Source organism: Medicago sativa, chromosome 8 (genome assembly GCF_051527215.1).
Source record: "Medicago sativa cultivar Bolivia chromosome 8, Bolivia_mono, whole genome shotgun sequence".
NCBI lineage: Eukaryota > Viridiplantae > Streptophyta > Magnoliopsida > Fabales > Fabaceae > Medicago > Medicago sativa.
The window spans coordinates 66,159,430-66,181,101 of record NC_140756.1 but is presented as its reverse complement, the minus strand read 5'-3'; the positions used below and the strand labels follow the sequence as shown (position 1 = coordinate 66,181,101).

The following is a 21,672-nucleotide window of genomic DNA, read 5'->3' as shown; positions in this document are numbered from 1 at the left end:
AAAAAATTCACATATAGAGACAATGAGGGAAAGAAAACTTGATTGCATTTACACTGTTATATTATATGAGAGAGAAAATATTACAAATTCTACATAACTAAACTATAGAGCAAGAAAATAAAAGGTGCTCTAATATCAACATTTATATATGAGCTAACTTTACCATAAACTATAAATGACCCATACAAATGAATGATCATAGAACATGTAAACAAAACAAAATATAAGAAATTAGAAATCCAAAGCAAGTCAGAAGTGAAGTGCGGCTATAAAGCGACGACTGTGATGCACTTGAATGTTGTGAATTGTATTTGGACTTTTTACTTGAATCTGTGGCAGGGTAATCACCAAGCCCCGCAGCGACTGCGGGAGGCACCTTATCTGAGTGTTGTCCTGCTGGGACGGCATTATTATGATCCTCAATGTCATAACCTGTCAAGGGCTCAAAGTATATATCAAACTCAGCATATAAACAATAAATTAGAGAATGGTAACTGTGAGAAGAAAATAACCACTTACAATCAGATTTCTTCCATCCCAATATGAGCTTTTCCCGGTCAAAAACAACACGGTAACCAGTCATGAAGTTTTCTGCAATCAACATCAAGAGCCGAGGCATGAGAATGAACATATATGATACAGCACGCATCATTAGAATTTCTGCATTCACAGTATAAAGAAAACTTCTTTCTCAAGAAAGTATAAGAGGCTTACGTCCAATTATGTTCAGCTCAGCACTCTTCACTACTGCTAGACAATATACAAGTTCACTCTGCAGAAGTAATAAGGAAAACAACATCTTTTATATGGATATCCCCAAAGCTTAACAATTGTTAGATACATAGATTTAAGAGGTGTCAAGTGGCACTATCACCTGCGTGGAGATAATAATTATTGGATCATAAACAACAAAACGGCTTCCACCTCCCATAGTTAAACTCATGCTAGGGATCAAGCTAGTGTTTGAATCAGGACTGTCCAACCATAAGAAAGAATATTAAGCTTTGAGTGAAACAATAAACAAATGATACATAAATAATAATAGTTTTATAACCTCATATCATAACAATAATAATAGTTTTATAACCTCATATCATAACAATATTCGAAAGGGATCCTTGAATCGGATGGACGCTGCCTATCTTCCACTTGGGAATGAAACTGCAACATAAATACTTCAATGGTAACTTTTATCTTCAAATAACATCTAGCTAAATGGAAGCATATTTTGTCACTTACACTCTCGGAAAGCCTTGAATAGGTTGGATCAACCAAATAAGTAAAAGAGGTTCCAGAATCAAAAAGAGCAGTGAATTCCACGTCGATTAGAGTTGTTCCTACGCGGACTTGATTGATTGTGATGTTATAGGTAGGGCTGTGAGACGTATCCAAGCATAAGAGATATATTCGAAAATCATTAAGTCACGACTTTAAATTCGGATAATCAGAGGCAAGACACAGGGAATTACCACTTACTGTGATGGGTTCACATTAAATGGAGTCTCATCTTGATCAAGACTTCCTTTGTCCCCAAAACTTATTCTTCCAATGCCATCCCGTCCAAAACACATGGAGAATGAATCTGCAGTAAATCCTTCCCTTGATAACATGCTAGGAACTGATATTTTCTCCATACCAAGTCCAAACAAACCGTTGGGAGCAGCAACATCTAAGAATGATCCACTCTGTACTTGTCCACAGCTGCAGAAAACATGTATTGATTTTTATTGCTAGTTATGATCGGTGTAAAGGATAAAATATATAGAATGATATGGATGGATCAGTTTTAGCGATTTAACAAAGAAACTAACCCAAATATGACATTTGCCTCAACAAGGTCATGGTTATCATCTGGTTGGGTTAAGTGCAGAACATCCTCCACCAGTATTCCAGATGTAGAGGTTTCGGCGGAGACATAAGAAACCATGTAAGGGCAGTTGCTGAATGTCCCAAGGCATTGGTTGCGGTGCGTGCAGAGACTATTGTTACAAGTGACCTTTTTACTTGTTGAAGATCCATTAGGATTATATACACTAAGGTCAAAGTCCTGCCACAATAACAACGCATTCCATTAAAAAACAAAACCAACAGTAGTAAAACACAGGATAGTGTAATACATTTAACATATCATGGAAATAGTTTAAGAGATGTGTGAGCATCAAAAGTAACTTGACTATGCCAAAGAATACCACCATGTATACCAATTCCTGAGATTTTTTAAACTAAAGTATCCATGAAATAATAAATAAATTGCCTTGAGAGGGTTTTTTAATTGAAGATCAATTCCTGTCACCAACATCCTATCAGATGATTTAAAGCATACCATCATCCCTCACATATCATTGAAATATCTTAAGAGACGTGCATAAGCTGTTTTCAGCTTATTTCCATAAACTCTCAAGGACAGCTCATGAAAACAGCTTATAGCTTATATGAAAAGTAATTTGAAATGATTTTATCTTTTAGTATAGAAATAACTTAAACATAAGAGCGTTTATGCTATAAGCGCTGATAATCCAAACATGGCCTTAACATATCATGGAAATCACACTGAACTTAATAGGTAAGAATCAAAATAATCACAAACAATCTACAAAACAACTTAACTTGAGTCACAAGACAAAAGACTAAACAAAGAGAAGAAAATGAACACACCGAAGCCAACGCAGAAGCAAATGCAGAACTACGAGTAGCTGAACATCTTGTGCAATCACAGGGTACCCAAAACAAGTCACTTCCTGTATCAAGTGCCACCATAAACTTTACTCCAGGTGTCCCTAACTCAATTGTTGTATAATGCAAACTGCATTCAAATTCAAACAACCCAACACAAAAAAAAGATACAAATTAAATAAAGAAACTCAAAAATCAAATTCCAAGAAAGAAAAAAAAATCAAGACATTTCCCATAATCATCACTTTCCAAAAATAGAGTAGGTTGGTGAAAATTATAAAAATTGAATTTTTAATTATAAAAATAGAATTTTTAATAATAAAAAAGGAATGAATAGTGAGAAACATACAATCCAAGGGAGCTGATACGGAAGGTGGAATTGCCGTCGGAGAAAGCGAGACCGGCGTCGAATTGGGAGAGTCTACGGCCGCGGAGGAAGCGGTCACGGTCAGCTAACTCTGCGTAGTATTCAAAGGAGCCCTTTTCCGGCCATCGATGGGAAGGTGAAGGCGCGGAGTGGGACCATTTCTTGACGGGTTCAGAGTAACGGTGGTGCATTGTGAAGGTGAATATGTGGGCATTGCAACACATAGAAAGATGAAGAATGATTAAGATGATGATGATGATTTTGGTGAAACTGAGCATTTTTCTTCTTCTTCTTCTTCTTCTTCACTGTGTTAAACCAAACCCAAAGAATGAAAAGAAAAAGAAAGAGAGGATCTTGTTTTGGAGTGTAATGTGAAAGGGAAGGGAGTGAGATCTTTCTTTTATTAGTAGTAGGTAATATAGTGTTAGAGTCAGTAAGAATTTGTTTGACTTTACTTACTCTCTGACCCACATGGTATGGGGCCATGGCCATGTGACTGGGTGGGACCCACTTAACTCCTTTTGTTTTGACAGTTGGTGACAGTTGCAAATTACTACAGTGGCGGGCTTCTGTTCTTTTACCCTTGCTGGTTATTCATCCACTCTTTTTATTTGCCTTTGTTTTTTTTTTCCGAACCAAATACTATCTTTTGCGTGCAATTATAATGAATAATTGCTCGAGTCAGATGTAAGAGTTTGTATTACGATGGATTGAAAAAAGAGCACTGCTATAATGCACGACTTATTTTAGGCACGACAGTGCACGACTTATACGTGGCATCCCTAAAATTGTTTAATCAAATTTTAATTAAAATAAATTTCAAAAATTGAAATAGTGTGTTGTGGAATACACGGGTCGTGTGTATTTGACGACGGAAGTGTCGTGCCATTAAGCATTAGTGTTGAAAAAATTATAGCAACATCATGATTTTATCAAACTTAATCATTTGAAGCCAAATATCAGAGCATGTAGTTGACCGCAAGGTGGTAATGTGGTTCCAAGAAAATACAAACACATGATTTGTCTTATTTGATTAGATGAACAAATGATTGATGATATACAAACTATGCCTTTGAGTATTAATGCGTAATTGTTGAAAATGAATGCTGGATGTTAAGAGGCACAAAAGGAAAGTATTCGATTAACTTTGGGGTGAGGTAGACAAGGTTGGTATTCATCGAGGTATGAACCAATCGAAAGACGAGAGAAACTGAGCGATCCAAGAGCAAGACACGATCGCATATGGCTAAGATGGAGAAGATCTAAGTAGGGTGTCATAAGCAAAAAATGATCGATTTGTACTGGTAGGTGATGACATGTTGTCATTACGTAATTTTTAGGACTTATTGTGACATTTTGATAGAGTTCTCATACAACTTATACTGTTATGGAGTGCAAAAAGCTGAAATATTGAAGTCTGTCTGAAGCAAATCGCGCCACGCCAATTTCAAGCCTTGCCGCGATTTAAGAAGCAAAATTACAACATCTCTGTTTGAAGGGAATCGCGGCACGCCAATTAACAAGGCGTGGCGCGATTTTGATGGGTCAGGCCCAAAACTTCTATAAATACTGCACTCAAACTGAAGAACAAGGGTTACAATTTTGGGAGAGCAAAGTGCGATTTTGAGACATCGAAGACGGCTAGAAGGGCGATTTCTTCAACCTTTTACCAATTCATGTATGTTTTATTTCAATCATTGATTATGCTATTTGTAAACTCGATTATGAGTAGCTAAATCTCTATGTTTTATTTCAATCATTGATTATGCTATTTGTAAACTCGATTATGAGTAGCTAAATCTCTTAGAGATTAGATCCGAGATGAATCTTTGTAACCCTAATTGACACATGTTGCTGTGAAACTCTATTTTGTTTATGAATTCAATTCTAGTTTATTCAATTCAATTGTTCTTAATGTTTTTTATATCTTGATCACATATATAACTTGATTTTGTGAGAACGAATGACCATTGACCATGGCTTTCGACTTAGACCTAATTGAATTGTTCTAATAAACAGGGTTAGTCTAGGAATAGATAATCGTTTGTTAGTGATAATAGGTTAACGTTCGGTAAAACCTTCAAAAATTATTAGACCACCCAAGGGATTGGGGGCTGTAGTTTGAGAAGAGGGTTCTAATTCAAGGGATTGATTAGAGCTATTTTGTTAATCATCGTAAATTAGAAGAAGATTCATAACAAATAGGTGCGGTATACCAATTAGGGGAACTTAGAGGATTCGAAGGATTTGATCTCATCTCTCTCCATATTTTCTTAATCAATTCTATTTTCTTTTATTTGATTTCATAAAATCAAACCAAATCTACTGCCTAGTGGCATCCTAAAATAAACTTTACACATCCTATTTCTATAACGCAATTAAATTATTGAAGTAAAAAACAATCCTCGTGGGATCGATATTTTTACTACTTCGATAGTATTTGGTGCACTTGCCAAACGTCTATCAGTAGGTATTAGTTTATAGTACAGAATACTAATACAAAATCAATCGTTTTTTAAAGCATATGTTCTTTTGTACGAAAAGGTATTTTCAAATCACATAAAATTCACTTTTTTCGAAGTTATATTAGTGATCAAAAAGTTCCCCCCGTTAATATTTCACCCTTGCCAAGATTTTTTTTACGATCACGGTAATCTATCATTGGAAAGTGATCCAAAGTCCATAGTTTTTACCTCAGACAAAAATAAGTGAATCAATACTAGACAGTCCAGAGAATATAGCCATATTGGCTTACACAACAAAATTTGTTATGTACAAAAAAATCTTGAGTCTATGAAGCTCATATATGTATCTACATTTACATTTTAAGCATTACTAATTACGCTCTACAGTGAATATAATAATAACCCCGCAAAAATTTAACTACTACTCTAGGCAAAATTTATGATAATCTCTTCCCTTTCAACAAAGCTACTTTCACCTTCTTTTCCTGATTCACATTGTAGAAGCAGAGGTGATACCAAATTTATCAGAGTATTTAGTTCGTGATAATAACGGTGAAACAACTTCCATTTGATGAAGAAACTCAACATCATGAACCAAAGGATTCTCAGTTCTGCGCGGCGGCGAGCCAGAGTAACAGCAAGGTAAGCATCCATTACATATTGATTCCCTTCCAACTACATTCTGCATAAACATTCACTATCCCCATTAACAAACCATTCATATATACTCAATTCAATTTGTCTACATAATTACTTATTTATTAAGTTAACTAAATCAAAAACCTTTTCAATGATCATATTCAGTACTCCATTCCCTTCATCAATGTTTTGCTGACTGGTGAAAAAGTGTGACAAATCATAAGCAAGTTCACTAAAGGAATCAACAAAAGAGTTAAATACATTGTTATAAAATCACAATATTCAACTTTAGTCTCTATAAAAAGTTTATTCACTTTTAATCATGTAAAATACCATAAATGGAAGACTAAGTTGTCCTTGTGAGCTTAGCTCAGTTGGTATGGACAATGCATAAATGGAAGACTAAGTTTTTATAAACGAATAAATCTTTTATAGAGACTAAAGATAAAAGGAGTGTGGCATCATGGTGACTAAAAATCTTCCTGGGATATCTACATCTGCTTTATGGTGCAACGGCCGTAAGAAACGTTAGGTTTAGAGAGATAAAAAATTATCTTTCACCATCTAACAATTCTTAGTAGCCTAGGATCCAACCATGACTAAAAATATATTTGGTACGTGTTTTGTGTCACGTCAAGTTTGATGAAATTACAGTAATACCATAGTATTTCTGTCAAATTCACGGTCAATCAAAACATGCATTTAGTTATAACGAGATAAAGAATCAAACCTGTGTTTGGTACACTTGATTGGTTTGAGGAAATCAGGTATGGAAGGTGAAAGCCTAATAGGTTTTGGGCAAATTGGTTGATCATAATTTCTTGAACCAATCCTTTTTCTCTCTGAACCCAAATCACCAAGATTGCTTTTCATTGCTTGACGATGCATGTTCTTTATTTTTCACTCCTCAGAGTGGAAGGAGCATATGTGACTTGTGACTCTTTCAATCTATTTATCCCTACGTTGAATTGGTTTTAGTGTGTAGAGTATCAGTTACATTGAAAGAATAGCCACACATTTTTCAGAAAGAAAGTTCTATGTAACAAAACTAAAGATCAGTGGAGCCACAATGTATTGGAATTCATAGTATGTTAGAGTGGAAACTGATCTGCACTTGTTTGGCTGAGAGTGATTATAGGATTTGTGTTTGACTAGAGTGAATTACAACATTGGAATTCCTGAAACTTAATTATTGTTTTCTTAAAAAATTACTCCAATGCTTTTTTATCCTTCACGCATATATAATAACATACGTGGTTTTCTTCTTAAAAAAAAAATACCTGGTTTTCCAATCGATAAAAAAAAATATTCGACCAATTATCATTCATGCATGTTTTTAGGCATATATTTATATATAATTTAAATATATATAATTTGCAATAATTTTATAATTGGTTTCTTAAAAAAAATTAACTTTTTAATTGGTAGGATAATATTCGGTATATATTTAAATTATTTACTTCAACAAAAGCATATTGTATTTAAATTATTAACTTCAACAAAAGTCTATAATTAAAAAAAAAATTATTTATACATCTATAATTACAATATTCAAAATATAATATTTGTTTAAAATATTTTAATCGAAAATAAATTATGTCAGACACATATACATATTACTATTACTTGAGTGATAAAAGTTAACGGATTTGGGATTTTGCCCTTTTGTTCACAAAAAAAATTGCCCTTCTCACTTTCATTTTTTCTTTTAAGCATCACGAAAATATCAAAATACCCTTTGGTGATAGTCAAGGGCCGTTGGCACCAATGTTATTAACGAGCGATGCTGTCAAAGTATTTTGGTATTTTTGCGGTGTTTGGAGCAAAAATGATAATGAGAAGAGCAAAATAAAGGAAAACATGCTAAAAATATGAAATATATGATCTCTGATATGAATTTTTTTGTGAGAACATGAAAAAAGACAAGTAGAGAGATAGAAACAAGGAGAAGGGGAGGATTACAAAACGCAACGGATGATTAAAATTTATTTTCCCTTTCTTGGATCAATAAAAATTTGTCACAAATTAGTGACAAATCAGTGATAGGAATGTTACCTCTTTAAGTGTGTAAATATTGTTGTTGAAACGTTTACGATCACAAACAAAGAAAAATAACGATGTCTTCGAACAGACCTTCTCCAATGACTGATGCTACCCAAGTTAGAGCTTTAGAGAAACTATGGTTTCTTTTCAGTTTCAGTTAGGGTTTCTACAAAGTGGTATAATATTTCACACCTTGTGAGTTCTATTTATAGTCTTCTTATGTGCACATCTTAGATACTTTTAAATAAAATATATATCGTTTTTTTTAAGGAAAAATATATATCGTTTGAAGCAATTTTAAAAGTATATATTTGATTGTATTTAAATCCAAAATATACCTTTTTAAAACAATTTCAAAATCAAATCTTTGATTTGAATCCGAAATATATCTTTTGAAACAATTTCAAAACCATATATATAATTGTATTTGAATAGAAAATATATCTCTTTTGAAACCAAGTATCATTTATGCGTGTTTTTAGGTATATATTTATACATAATTTAATTAAATATAATACAATAAGTTTTTAATTGGTAGGATAATATTCAGTATATATTTAAATTATTTACTTCAACAAAAGGATATTAAAATTAAATCATTAACTTCATTAAAAGTCTATAATTAAAAAAAATTGCACATCTATAATTAAAACATTCGAAATATAATATTTAAAAAAAATCGGAAATAGATGATTTCAGACACACATACATATTAATATTATTTGAATGATAAATGTAAATGGATTTAATACCACACTAATTGAGACGAAGTATGCATAGAACCTGATGAGAAATACAACGGCAGAAGAAAAATAATATTTGACCTTTAAAAAAAAAACTTTTGAAGAAAAAGAAGAAAACAAATCTTTGGAAAATGACGCGTTTCTATTCATTTCTGCATGACTTAGCATTTGTCTAAGATTTTTTTCGAAATGCACTAATTTAAACTTCAAAGGTTCAAATATTATTTATTTTTTTTTAGGGAAGGTTCAAATATTATTTACTCCTTATCTTTCTTTCTTTTTTAAATGTAGGGTGATGGATATGAATGTTGTCTTGATCTAAGGATGCATACGGAGTGCATGGGTATGCGCGGGGTTCATGGCATCCATGCCCAAGTGTGGCAAATGTAATTCTTATGTAATCCTTCAAGGATGTATATGAAGTAACAAAATAATATAATATAATTCGCACAATAATTCTAATTGATAAAATTGTAACAATATAGCATATAATCATCAATACAAAAATATAAAAATAGATTAAAGAGACTTGCATACTTCAGCTAATAAGCTCGAGCTAATAAATGTGTTGCGAAACTCATTGAACAAGAACAAAAATAAAGAGGAGAGAGAAGGAGAGGATTTTATTATTCTTTTCGGTGTACAATTATTTTTTTTTATGTCTAATAGTCTATTGGCTAGAGCTCACACAATTAAATATGGAGAAGTGAGGTGTCCGGGGTTCGAACCCCGGCCCCTGCATAAATTATGCAATGTCCCTACCAACTAAGCTATGTTCACGGGGAAGGTGTACAATTATGTTAAAGGTGTGTTTTGTTTATAGATGCAATGATATCATATGGGCTAATATGATTAAATGTATCTAGGGTTGAGAATAATTCAATCTTAGCATTATTTATATTTTAGAAAATGGTTTCTTGCTTATTGTTCGCCCTCTACTTCTATGCTGATTTACTTTAAATGAGATTAATTGATTGACTAAAACAAAAGTTGATAAACATGACCAATTTAACTGACAATAATATTTGTACACATTTTCTTTCCAGATCTATACCATCTATTATGCTTTTTGATAAGAAAATAGATTGGCACATACTTCAAATTCTTAGCAAAAGGACTGTGGGAATGTGCCAAGAGTAGGAGCAGCACCATTTGCTGTGCTCTGAAACTAGTCTGAAGCAGAAGCAACAGGCTCTGACTCTAACAAAAACAAGTCCAACATTCCCCAGAATTTCCCCATTGCGATGAGCATGTAAATATATAAAAAGTGGAAACAGTACAATGCCCCAAATTTGCATAAAGCTAGGAATTTCCTAGAAATATCTAATGATACATTCATAAACGTCGTGGCCAATCTTTGGAATTGGGTGATAAATGGAACAGATGGTTAAAATGAGGTGTATATAAAAGATTATGAACATCGGTTAAAAGAACTTCCTTCCCTTTTCTTCCCTAGTTCTTGAGTGATCCCTTCATCCCCACCCCTCATCATAATTTTTGAGTCACGTGCTTTTGTATGGGAACAGACAAAACTCTATTTGACATCAAGAATATCAAAGCTTGAATCACCTTTGGGAGGTATCCCAATCAAACCTGGGCTGTGAAAATACCTCATAATCAACAGGACTATTTACAACATTATCAACCGTTTGAATGCCCTCCAAAAGTGGTGATTGTAAACTATCCCTACGAGAAGGCAGTAATTTATACATGACTAATAGTCCAAGAGTGAAAATAGCTTGCAACTTCGTAGAGTCCCCTTTCACTGAGAAGAATAGAAGCATAGCGAGTAAGAATAGATCAACGCAGAAACGCATGATGCATAATACAGTATCCATTAACCTCCCATCATTGCCTGCAGGAAATCCCCGAACTCGATAGACAAACAGAAAATTATACTTGTCTACCACATATCTATACCCAAAATAAACCGCACCAACAGGGACAACAAGTGGACTAAACGAACAATATACCAGAGTCAGGGCAAATATTGTCAAATTGAAGGCATAATACTGTGCAAAATCGAATGTCTGTTTTGGATTAGGTGAGCTCCCAGTAACTGGATAGACAAAAAGATCTTGTCCCTCTTGATTATCCCCATTGGAAGCTTCATAAGCATCGGTACTGCTATGAATTAGTGGTCTCTGAAGACTATCCACGTCCTGATGTTCTAATGGGTATTCTTCACTTTGTTCTGGAACTAACAGAAGCATGTCATTCTTCCGAAACTTCTGAATATTTCTTTTGATCCAAGGAATGGGTGCCAAGAGATCATAAGAAATCCCCAAGAAAGTGCTTGTGATCAGAAATGCAAGAGAGGAAAGGCATGACTTTGACAGGAATGATGCACTCATATACTGCTCAATCCTCTTGCAATCCTCTCCATCTAAATAGCACCGTCCCATCTTCAGGATGGCACTCTCTAATGATGATTCGACCAGACCTCGCAAAATAATGAGATTTACAAGGAAGAAGCAAACCAACTTCATAAGTGCAGCTCTTTGCTCACCAGAAACCGTCAGATGACGTTCAAATTTCGAAAGGTAAGAAAGAGCAGATGGAACTATTATGTACATGCTGACAAAGATGATAACATTGGGTAGAAATTGAAAAATAAGGCTTCCAAGCCAGCTAGAGCTTTGCACCCAAGCAAGCCACATTTGTGCATTATCCATAGCTTCGGCATTGATGATCCTTCCAGCACTTTGAACAGCACTGATCACAGCAAGGGGAGAACTAAAGAACAAGAGCATCAACAACAAGCAAGTATTCACACACACTCTCCGCAATTTCAGCGATAGCTTTGGCGTCCCCAAATTTTTCCAGTAAATGTCATTCGCCAAAGGAGCACGCTCAACTTTCCATTGGTTTCTCCTCAAGCGCAACTCCGTGAGAGAGAAAAACTTCCCAACGCGCCTCCTCTTTTCATTCTGAAAATCTTGAACAGCTTTATTAGCAGTATACACATCCTTGAACATAACAAAAGCAACACCAGCACCTGGCGCACGCCCTTCTTTGTAAGCAGCCAACTCAGTCTCCAGCTCAGCCCTCAGTTCCTGCAACTTCCTCAACCTCTCCTCATCCGTATAACCAAATCTAGCCATAATGTCAGCATATAAATCTTTCGACCATTTCCAACAATAAACCACCCAACTCCACAACCCCGAAGACACACTCCCGCCAACACCACCATCCTCTTCACCATCATCCGGCAACAGGCGAGAATCAATCCTAGCCACCAACCACGAAATCTCATCCCTCACACGCAACAACTCAGTAGCCAAACCATCCAATGCACACAAATCCATCGGCACAATAACCTTATAAACCTTACCAGGATACCTATACTGAAAATACTCCCGCAACACAGTCCTATCAGCTCCTATAATTTTAGGCAACCCCTGAACCATTATAGTAAATATAGCACTAGAATTCGCAGAAGGGTCACTCAAATTACCATAACCATCCCTAAACCTAGTAATCCTCAATCTCTCTTCTGTAGCGGAAATTCCGAAATGCACCAATAAAACTACAACAACAGCAAAAATGAAATGAATCCAAAGCAAAGGCGAACCTTTAGGAATATGGTTAATAGTTGTCTTCGAGAATTGATCATCCAACACGCCGGTTCCAGCGTGGAGATTCACCGGAAGCAAAACAACAAGAGCGAGAGCAGCAACGGCCAATAGAACCGCACAGCTTCCACCTTCAATGAGAAGAAACTGAGCAGCATCGGCACCACAGTGGCGGGCGATTTCACGTCCGGTGGCGTGCCAAACAGCGAGAAGCTTGCTGGCGATGGCGGAAGGACCGGGCATACGACGGTGGTCGCTCCGTAGCTTCACCAAGATGAAAATCAAGAGACAGAATAAAGCTCCGATTGCGGATATGTTGAGAAGGTAATCGATGTTGCCATACCAGAGGCCGAAAGGGTCACCGTCGTCGCCGGAGGACGGCGGCGGAGGGAGGGGGTCTCGCATGGAGGTGCGGTGTCGCCGATGGGTTGGAAATTAGGGTTTTGTAGAAATTAGGGGTTTTTATGATGAGAATTGAAAGGAATTGAATCGAATTGGGATTAGGTTATGTTGATGAATGAAATTGAGTGAGAATTGAATGAGTTATGGGGTTAGGGATTGCTAAATTTAGGAGGAAAATTGAATGACGGAGAAGAGAAAGAAACAGAGGAAGGGAAAATCGATCGGGACATAGATGGAATTATTTTATTTTATTTTTTCTGTTTTTATCGTTAACTCCACGGCAAACTGTGTTGAATAATACGACAAATATAATTAAATACAAACAATTACAGTTAAAACGTAATTATTGATTCTTTTATTTACTATTTATGATGACTTTCAGGGCAGTTACAAGAGGGGACAGGATCGTCTCCCGTGAATAATCTCTCCTGTTTTCTCCTGTGGGAAATCTCAACCATTCATTTTGTTTAATGACAAATCAATGGATGTTAACAAAAACAATTACTCCCTCCCGTTCTGGAATATCTGACTCATTTACTAAAAAAAAGTCCCAAAATAATTGAGCCATTTTAATTTTCAATACAACTTTCATCATTTCCAATACAATATAACTCTAATTAATACTACTTTCATCATTCTCAATTCAATATATTCCACTTTCCCCTTTATTTATAAATTTTTCTTAATCTGTGTGAAAAACCAAACTGGGTCAGATATTCCGGGACGGAGGGAGTAAATCACATAGGTTTGTCTTTGTCCTTTCCTTCATTCCTCTTGAGATTCCCTTCACTCACAAACTCATCTGACTCAACCCACCTTCCTAACAGACCCGTCTCAACGGTAACCTGCACAAGTGGTGGCCGCGCGGTGGAGCTGAGAGGCGCTGCACCACAGCAGCGGTGGTGTTCTCCCTCCCATCTTTATTTTCCATCTTTCTTTCTTCAACAAATTAAAAGATAAAATTCATTAACCTCCAAAAACATCAATTTATTATTTTCTTGATTGAGAGAGAGAGAGAGAGAGAGAGAGAGAGAGAGAGAGAGAGAGAGAGAGAGAGAGAGAGAGAGAGAGAGAGAGAGAGAGAGAGAGAGAGAGAGTGAGAGAAGGAGATTCAAATTCACTGTTTCATAAAGAAGTTGGTTTTAGATTGATTGTTGGGAAATTGATTTTTACAGTCCATCACCACTTCTACTTCTAATTCTTCTTTTTCATTCTCTTTTATTTTTTGTAGCCGAATCATCTAATAAAATTGCAGATTGGATGAAAAAGGACAAATTGTGATGAAAAACCACACACAAATTTGAACCTAGTGGGTTGAGATGAGTTGGTGTGTTGTGAGTAAGGAAGATGATATTGGTCGTGATGAAGGGATGAAAGGAAAAAAGACAACCCATGTGATTTAATTGTTTTATTAATAGCCATTGATTTGTTATTAAAAGAAATGAACGGCCAAGATTTTGCACAGGAGAGGACTGGAGAAACAGTCCACGGGAGACGATCCTTTCCCTTACAAGAGTTATTATCCTATGCTTTAGGTACATGTATACCCCATATGATACACAACTCTTTTTTATCATGTCATCATAAGTAACATAGATAAGAGAAACTGTTAATTAATAACTTATATTTTATTTCACATCATGTATAATATTAGAATATACATTGAGATGCAATCCTTTATTACTAATTTTTGTATTCTTTTTAGTTGTATCACATTGCCTAAGTACGCAATTCAGGTGCTAATAAATTGTTGGCAATGTTGGTTGATTTTGGGGGATCACAATAACACAAATATTGCCTACAAGTGCAACCATTAAAATATTGTTGTATACAGTCTATGTCATGTTCACATAAGCGAATAATGCGTCTGTCTGCCTCTGATTTCTTGCACATATCTGCATACACAAATTTCACAATATCATAATGATATTTAACGTAAAAATGTTATGTTAAATAAAGTTACAACTCTAATCTTTTAAAAAAAGATGTATTAAAATAACATTTAGAAGAGATTATTTGTAAAGCATGATATATGACCTGATGCAATGATAACAAAAATCAATAAGATTGCAAATTTGATAGCAGAGGTTTTTCGGGTATCCATATTCACAATGGGAGATAACTTTAAGGTTTGAACTTTTGTAAACTAGAGATGGAAACATGTTTTATTTATAATAATTTCTATATAGTGATAATTCAATAATTTAAATATATTTTTATTATAAATCTTTTGACTATAATAAATATATTTTAAATTTATATTTTGACTATAATAAATATAGTCAAAATTTTTAATATAATAAAAGTATATTTTATCTATATAGTCAATAAATATATATATAAAGTAATTTTCTTTCAAAAAAAATAAATAATAAAGTAATTTGACTATAATAAATATAATAAAAAGTATTTTGACTACTTGACCCAAAAAAAAGGATTTTGACTATATAGTCAATAATTTAAAGGGTTAAATATGTTTTTGGTCCTTATAAATATACAAACTTTTCGTTTTAGTCCCTCAAAAATTTTCCTTCAACTTTTAGTCCCTCAAAATTTTCCATCTTCACTTTTGGTCCCTCTTTTAAAGTAAACTCATATGTAGAATTCATATTTCTGAATAAAAATTTGCAGAAAATTCTAATAATCTCTCCCAAAAAAAAATTAGAATTTTTTAACAAAACATGAATTTAATATGAATTTTTATATTTTTTATGGTTAAAAATTCATATTTAATTTATGTTTTGTTAAAAAATTCTAATTTTTTTGGGGAACTTTTTTTTACAATATTCTACACATTTCTTCACAATTTCATTAAAAAATACAAAAGTTTACATAAAAATAGGGACCAAAAGTAGTGATTGAAAATTTTATAGGGACTAAAAGTTGAAGGAAAATTTTAGAGGGACTAAAACGAAAAGTTGGTATATTTATAGGGACCAAAAACATATTTAAAACCATTTATCCTTTTCTATTATCATGTTACTCTCTGTTGACAAAGGACTGTCCTTTTTTTTGGTTACATGAGATAATAAAAAGAAAAAAGAAAAAGAAGCAAAGAAAAACTACGTCCTAATAAAGGACACTCCCGTAGCATCAGCTAGTAAGGTTGAGAATAGGCATGGTAATGGTTGATGTACCATCACAATAGACTCTGATTGATTAGCACCTAGTTTTGCAAGTATGTCCGCGCAAGAGTTTCCTTCTCGAAAAATATGATGAATGGAAATATCCCACTCCTTATCCAAATACGTCTGAATGAGCTCTAAGAGGTTCGCATAGTGATGAAGCCTCGACACTTTCTTTGGCACTAAATGCATCACATGAAGAGAGTCAGAAAAACAAACCAGTTTCTTATAACCAGCCTCCCAGCTATCAGAGCAGACCTCTCCCAGTACGGTGTGGTTCGGGGACGAACCAGGCGGAAGCTGGTGGGCATGTAACACCCACGACGTGGCTTTCGATATTCAGCCAGTTGGAACGGGCACTATCCGTAAGGATGACCCCACGATAATCAGAGGAGTCCGGTATCCCCGTCAGTTGGGTTCCCGCCAGTTGGAAATTATTACCGGTGAGAGTGGAATAAATTCCGGGGTTACTCCACCTAGGTTTATTCCGTAAAATCAACTCAGATAATATTGTTTGTTCAACGCTAACATTTCTAACATAATATGACAGACATTATGACTATAATAGTTAGTATGATTTCAGCATTAGTATCAGGATTGAATCAGTATTTCAGATAGCGATCCTAGTTATCCCCCGATCGCTCAGTTATGCATGACAAAACTGTATAAACCCAAAAAGGGTTGAGCTTAGAGACAGATGGCGATCCTAGGTTCCCTGAGATTGCCTACAGCCTAGGATAAGTGGAACTCACTGAGACATCCCGTCTCACCCCAATCCCTTTCATTTTATTTCAGATCAGCAGGTTGTACGTGGCAAGGAGACAATACAGGAGGCTGACTAATATATTTTCACATGCTCGTGTCGTACTTGTTCAGATTATTTGTTACGGTTCCAGACATGTATTCATATAGCAAATGTACGATCCTGCAGTGATGTATATATTTATTCAGTCGAAATTTTTATTATTGTAATTTTAATGTATCCAGTACTAAATTTAACGCACATTCTAAATATTCTAGATAAGTTTAGTATGGGTGTTACACCAGCAAAGCTTAATCCCAATCATAAGGGCATGAATTTCTGCATGCAAAATATTGGACAACCCCACACTACCATAGAAGGCAAATTGCATTCTTCCCTCAAAATTCCTAACCAATACACCATATCCTATTGTACCTGGGTTGGTTAAAGCGCTACCATTTACATTAAGAACCATTGTATCATTATCACCATGTTGCCAGCAAACTTCATGAGTGGGCCTAACTAGTGTGGTTGAACTAGTATTGTCGAATGCCCTTTGCGAAACTTGCAATTGCGCATAAACAGTTGAAACTGTAGTTGACAAAGGACTGTCTGATTGATGATGATAATGATATTGTTGCATTCCATTAGCTCTCTTCACATACGGGCAACATTTATTAAAATAAAAATAACGTTAAATTTTGAGAAATGATATTTGTATAATTATTTTATGACAACTTTTTTTAGAAGAAAAAAAATCTCTTTCATACTCATATTATGTTTTTATTCTCTCTTCATTTTTATCTCTCTATTGTTTTTATCAATAAGAAGGAAGAACAACACGATTGTCTCAAAAATTATCACAAAATAATTGTACAAATATATTACTCTCGAACAAAATATAATAAAGGCAATAGACTAAACACTAGTCTGGTCCTTATTATAAGAAGCAATTGACTTTTTGGGTTCATTATGTAAATGATGTATCTAGTCTATATTTATAACAAGATACATCAATTACTAGATGAACATAAAAAGTCAATTGTTTGTTATAATAAGGACCGGAAAGAGCACTCCTTCCAGTCTTTTTTACAAGAAATCGTTGACTCTATAGATTCGTTGAATAAATTATGTATTTGGTTTAGATTCTAGACCAGATACATAAATTATTCAATGTATCTAAAAAGTTAAATGTTTCTTGTAAATAGGATCGGTGGGAGTATATTTTATTTCACATCATGTATAATATTAGAATATAATTTTGCCTTAGCCTATATGGAGTACATTGTGAATATTTTGTCTATAATAAATATATTTTCATTATAAATCTTTTAAAGAAAATTTTACATATTAGCTTTTTCTACAAACGTATAAGATGTTTTAAATTAAATATAATTTTGATCCCTTTATTTATTTATTTTTGCCAAGGTTTTGATCCCTTTATTTTATCTCATACTTTACAATATTGGTCCATTTTTCTATATCCACAAATTTGGTCCCTGGTTTCTATATCCACAAACAACGGTGTAACCCACAAAAATCTTTCATAACTATCCATTGTTAGAAAAAAGAATTAACAACGATGTAGCATCAAAATTGTATTTCTATATCTCACTCATTCTCCATATAGGCTAAGGCAAATGCACTGTGATGATATGAAGTTAAGGACCATAAGAAGAATTGAGCTGTTATTTTTACGCAAGAAGAATTAAGGCAGGATCTGATTCATTATTTTGTGTCTAGGTCAATGAAAATGAAATGAAACAGCTAATAGAACCTAATGAAATAAACCACACACAATCAATAGACATCATTATACCAAGCACTATCTCAATCTTCCCACAAATGTGATATAGATTTCTCACTTTCCGTCTACTTTAATCTAACTTATTGTAAACTTACAACTTCTGCAATTGATTTTGAAAAGATCTACACCAATACAGTACGCAAAATTTGCTTCAAATATTGACTGTAGAAAATCGATTAGTTACTTTTTAGCAAAGTTTATAATCATGGGATTTTGTGGGGTGATTTTGAAGCCTTGAAGAGCCTGCATTGCCATGGATGATTGCCCCTCATCTTCGAAATCTATAAACGCGATACCTGGCTTTGCTTTGATCAAGCGCACTTCCTTAAAACCTGGGTATTTTTCAAAGAGCATTTCGAGCATCCTACCGATAATTTCATAAGGCAAAGTCTCTATGAACAAAATATTGTTGGGAGCAGCTGCCTCTTGGGCACCGGACCCTGGACAGAACGAGGCCTGTGTTGAGCCACCATTACTTGCACCATGCGTTCCATTAGGCACGGCGGATTGTTTTGATTCATCAACATACCTCTTTTTCTCAGCTTTCTCCTCTTGTTTCTTTTTCTTTTCCCTTGGAACAAAGCTTCCCTCTCCTTTAGCAATATAGTCTGACTTTGTTTTTGCATATTGAATTCTCATAGATTTTTCATAAAATGGGAAGTTTTGCATCTGTCGGACTGCATTACTGGCAGCAGTTACTTCACTAAAACAAATCCATGTCTGTCCTCGAAGCTTAGGTGTCTTTAGAGCAATGATGTCCAAAATCCTTCCATATTGAGAGAATAAGCAATACAGAGATCTCTTTAACTCGTCTTTCTTGATATTTTCATTGAGATTCTTAATGTAAATGGTTTGATTCCTGCAAGCTGCACAACAGCAAGTAGCAGCCTATAACAGTGAATCCGAAACCTGCCTCCTGTTTCCAATAGAACGCATCTGCTACATCAGTCCGCAAGTACACGCATGACAGTTCACCAACAACTCTGCTTAAATCCGTTCTCTGTCTGGTTCAGAACACGCTGCCAGCTCCATCTCAAATCTTCCGCGCTTCCTGGTTTCTTTTTTTAGCTACTGTAATAAAAAAAGGATTTGATTTAATTATGATCAATCGTAAAAAAAAGGATCTGATTAAATTTGCATACGATAAAACAACATAAATTAAAACAAACAAAGCAATAAAAATAATAGAAGATCAAGGCATTGTTCTAATAAAGTTTGAAGCCAGAAGCCAGAAACAATATGAAAGGTTGTTTAAGCAACAAATTTCCAAAAAAGGCTGCATACACTAATAAAAGCTCCAGTAAAGAACCTCATAATACTAAGGAAAGCTCCATTACACTAATAATAGTTCAAAATTCACAAAACAACTCAACATAAAATTGAAACTCGTCAACTACAAATATGATAATAAGTATCTTCTTTAATTATTAAGAGTCTCTTGCCGCAAAAATGGTGACAAATAAACAAAAGCCCGCCAATTATTTTTTCAACATTATGAGGTATTGAAACTACCAACAACTGAAACATTTTTAGCTACAAATCAAGACATTATACTTAGAAAAAATTACATCTTCAAATGAATTAGTGTAATAAGTCATTCATAAAATATGCAAAAAATTCACGTGATTTGAAACTGATTTGTTCAGGGTACTGAAACATTGATTCATTAATGGCGTCACAGAGTTTATTAGAGCTATGGTAGCATTCAATGAGACGATACTTCAAGGATGAAAAGAACAAAAAAAATTAGAACCTGTTGTGCAGGAGAGAAGTGATAATAAAGAAGATACAAAATAAAGAAGATACTTCAAGAATTTATTGTCGGGTGAAAAGCGTGCTGCATGTAAACCAAAAAAAAAGTATGCATATTAATGAACCAAAATATGTGAAGTAATGGTGTTAGAAGCATAAAGAATAGAGATAAACCACGTAAAATGTATAGACTGATATTTGAGAGTATGAGTTAAAACTAAGGTTCAAATTTAAACTATATGCATCGATCTACTCCCATATGAAAATCAAAACCATAGATCAGTTGTTGATGAGTTACAATACACTATTGAGAAACATGGCCAATGTGGCCACAATTGCAGTTGTGATGTCGTTGCAGTTTTGCAAATATCTCTTAATCTGTTATATTTAAGTTTGTATAAGGGTTTAGGGTTTAGTCTAATTAAAAATAGTTAGAGCTTATTACTTTGCACTTAGTACATGTACTTACTTCCTTTCAAAATTTCAGTGCAAATAAATCTAAACCGGTAAGCTGGTAGTGAAACAGGTCATCTTCACTTTCACTCGCATGTGTTCAGTGCTAATTATAACATGATTATTACATTACATGTAAATCCTGAACAAAATTGATTGTTAGCTTAATGAGACAATATAATTCATTTCTAAGATATACAAAGTGGGTGTTTGGAAAGTCAAAAGACCGACAATAATGGTACCGCAAGTATATTCAAAAGCTCACATTTGCAGCTTTGAAAAAATACACATTACGTGTGTTACCAAAAAGCTTATTAGGTGTGTTACCAAAATCACAGTAAGTGGGTTCAGACATACAGAGTCGACAGTGAGCCTGTTTGTGTTGAGAGATTTCATTTTTGCTTAACTAATCCACATCATGTATATTGAATTTCATGATTTTTGTAGGTTACCAATGCAATAATATCTCATGATTGTCATATATGTGTAGGTTCACTAATGCAATTTTTGGAGGTTTGTGTTGCTAGAGAAAGATATGTTAATTTTTGGAGTTTCAGGACTTTTTTTGCTTATTTGTTGAAGTTAAAATAAATACTGAACTAGGAAGGAAGATAATTTAGTTGTTGGGTATATTGGTTTATGCATAAATGTAGCACGAGAATGGTGCAGGCGACAAATAAATATTATATGTGTTTTTTTTACAAGAATACTATAAGTGTTTATTAATTATGTGTGTATAGTTTGTAAACATACGCGGAGCAAAAGGTGTATGATGTAATCCTCATTAGACTCATATTATTGTGCCTAGTTACAAAAGGGGCTTTAATGAGGTGATACATCATCAAATTGCATTTTAAAATATATGTATATAGATAGATAGATAGAT

General features: G+C 34.3%; 3 protein-coding genes, 2 long non-coding RNA genes and 1 pseudogene across 7 annotated transcripts; 1 reads left to right on the top strand and 5 right to left on the bottom strand.

The window, feature by feature from the left end:
- Positions 1-23: 23 nt before the first annotated feature.
- LOC146900644 (Eukaryotic aspartyl protease family protein) lies at positions 24-3,428 on the bottom strand. 2 transcript variants are annotated; one of them, XM_085739120.1, is made up of 10 exons: positions 3,023-3,428; positions 2,656-2,803; positions 1,812-2,047; positions 1,477-1,701; positions 1,240-1,375; positions 1,088-1,161; positions 875-974; positions 715-772; positions 520-591; positions 24-432 (listed from the first exon to the last, which is right to left on the bottom strand). In XM_085739120.1, the coding sequence occupies exons 1-10, from the start codon at positions 3,316-3,318 to the stop codon at positions 197-199; spliced, it is 1,581 nt and encodes a 526-aa protein (XP_085595246.1). In that variant the 5' UTR covers positions 3,319-3,428; the 3' UTR covers positions 24-196. The 2 variants fall into 2 exon arrangements, with proteins under 2 accessions (XP_085595246.1, XP_085595245.1); XM_085739119.1 differs by having other exon boundaries at positions 1,088-1,375.
- Positions 3,429-5,726: 2,298 nt separating this feature from the next.
- LOC146900643 (uncharacterized) lies at positions 5,727-7,283 on the bottom strand. Its single transcript, XM_085739118.1, has 3 exons — positions 6,875-7,283; positions 6,289-6,340; positions 5,727-6,187 (listed from the first exon to the last, which is right to left on the bottom strand). The coding sequence occupies exons 1-3, from the start codon at positions 7,030-7,032 to the stop codon at positions 5,996-5,998; spliced, it is 402 nt and encodes a 133-aa protein (XP_085595244.1). The 5' UTR covers positions 7,033-7,283; the 3' UTR covers positions 5,727-5,995.
- A 529-nt stretch (positions 7,284-7,812) lies between these two features.
- Positions 7,813-9,390, top strand: LOC146900642 (uncharacterized). 2 transcript variants are annotated; one of them, XR_015023795.1, is made up of 2 exons: positions 7,813-8,363; positions 9,222-9,390. It is a non-coding gene; the product is annotated as an uncharacterized LOC146900642 (long non-coding RNA). The 2 variants fall into 2 exon arrangements; XR_015023796.1 differs by having other exon boundaries at positions 7,813-8,382.
- Positions 9,391-10,189: 799 nt separating this feature from the next.
- LOC146900641 (early-responsive to dehydration stress protein (ERD4)) lies at positions 10,190-13,141 on the bottom strand. The gene has a single exon (XM_085738339.1). The coding sequence runs from the start codon at positions 12,908-12,910 to the stop codon at positions 10,496-10,498; it is 2,415 nt and encodes an 804-aa protein (XP_085594465.1). The 5' UTR covers positions 12,911-13,141; the 3' UTR covers positions 10,190-10,495.
- Positions 13,142-14,516: 1,375 nt separating this feature from the next.
- On the bottom strand, positions 14,517-15,063 carry LOC146900640 (uncharacterized). The gene is made up of 2 exons (XR_015023774.1): positions 14,945-15,063; positions 14,517-14,802 (listed from the first exon to the last, which is right to left on the bottom strand). It is a non-coding gene; the product is annotated as an uncharacterized LOC146900640 (long non-coding RNA).
- A 3,442-nt stretch (positions 15,064-18,505) lies between these two features.
- On the bottom strand, positions 18,506-19,394 carry LOC146900639 (U2 small nuclear ribonucleoprotein B'' 2 pseudogene; annotated as a pseudogene).
- Between the last annotated feature and the right edge of the window lie 2,278 nt (positions 19,395-21,672).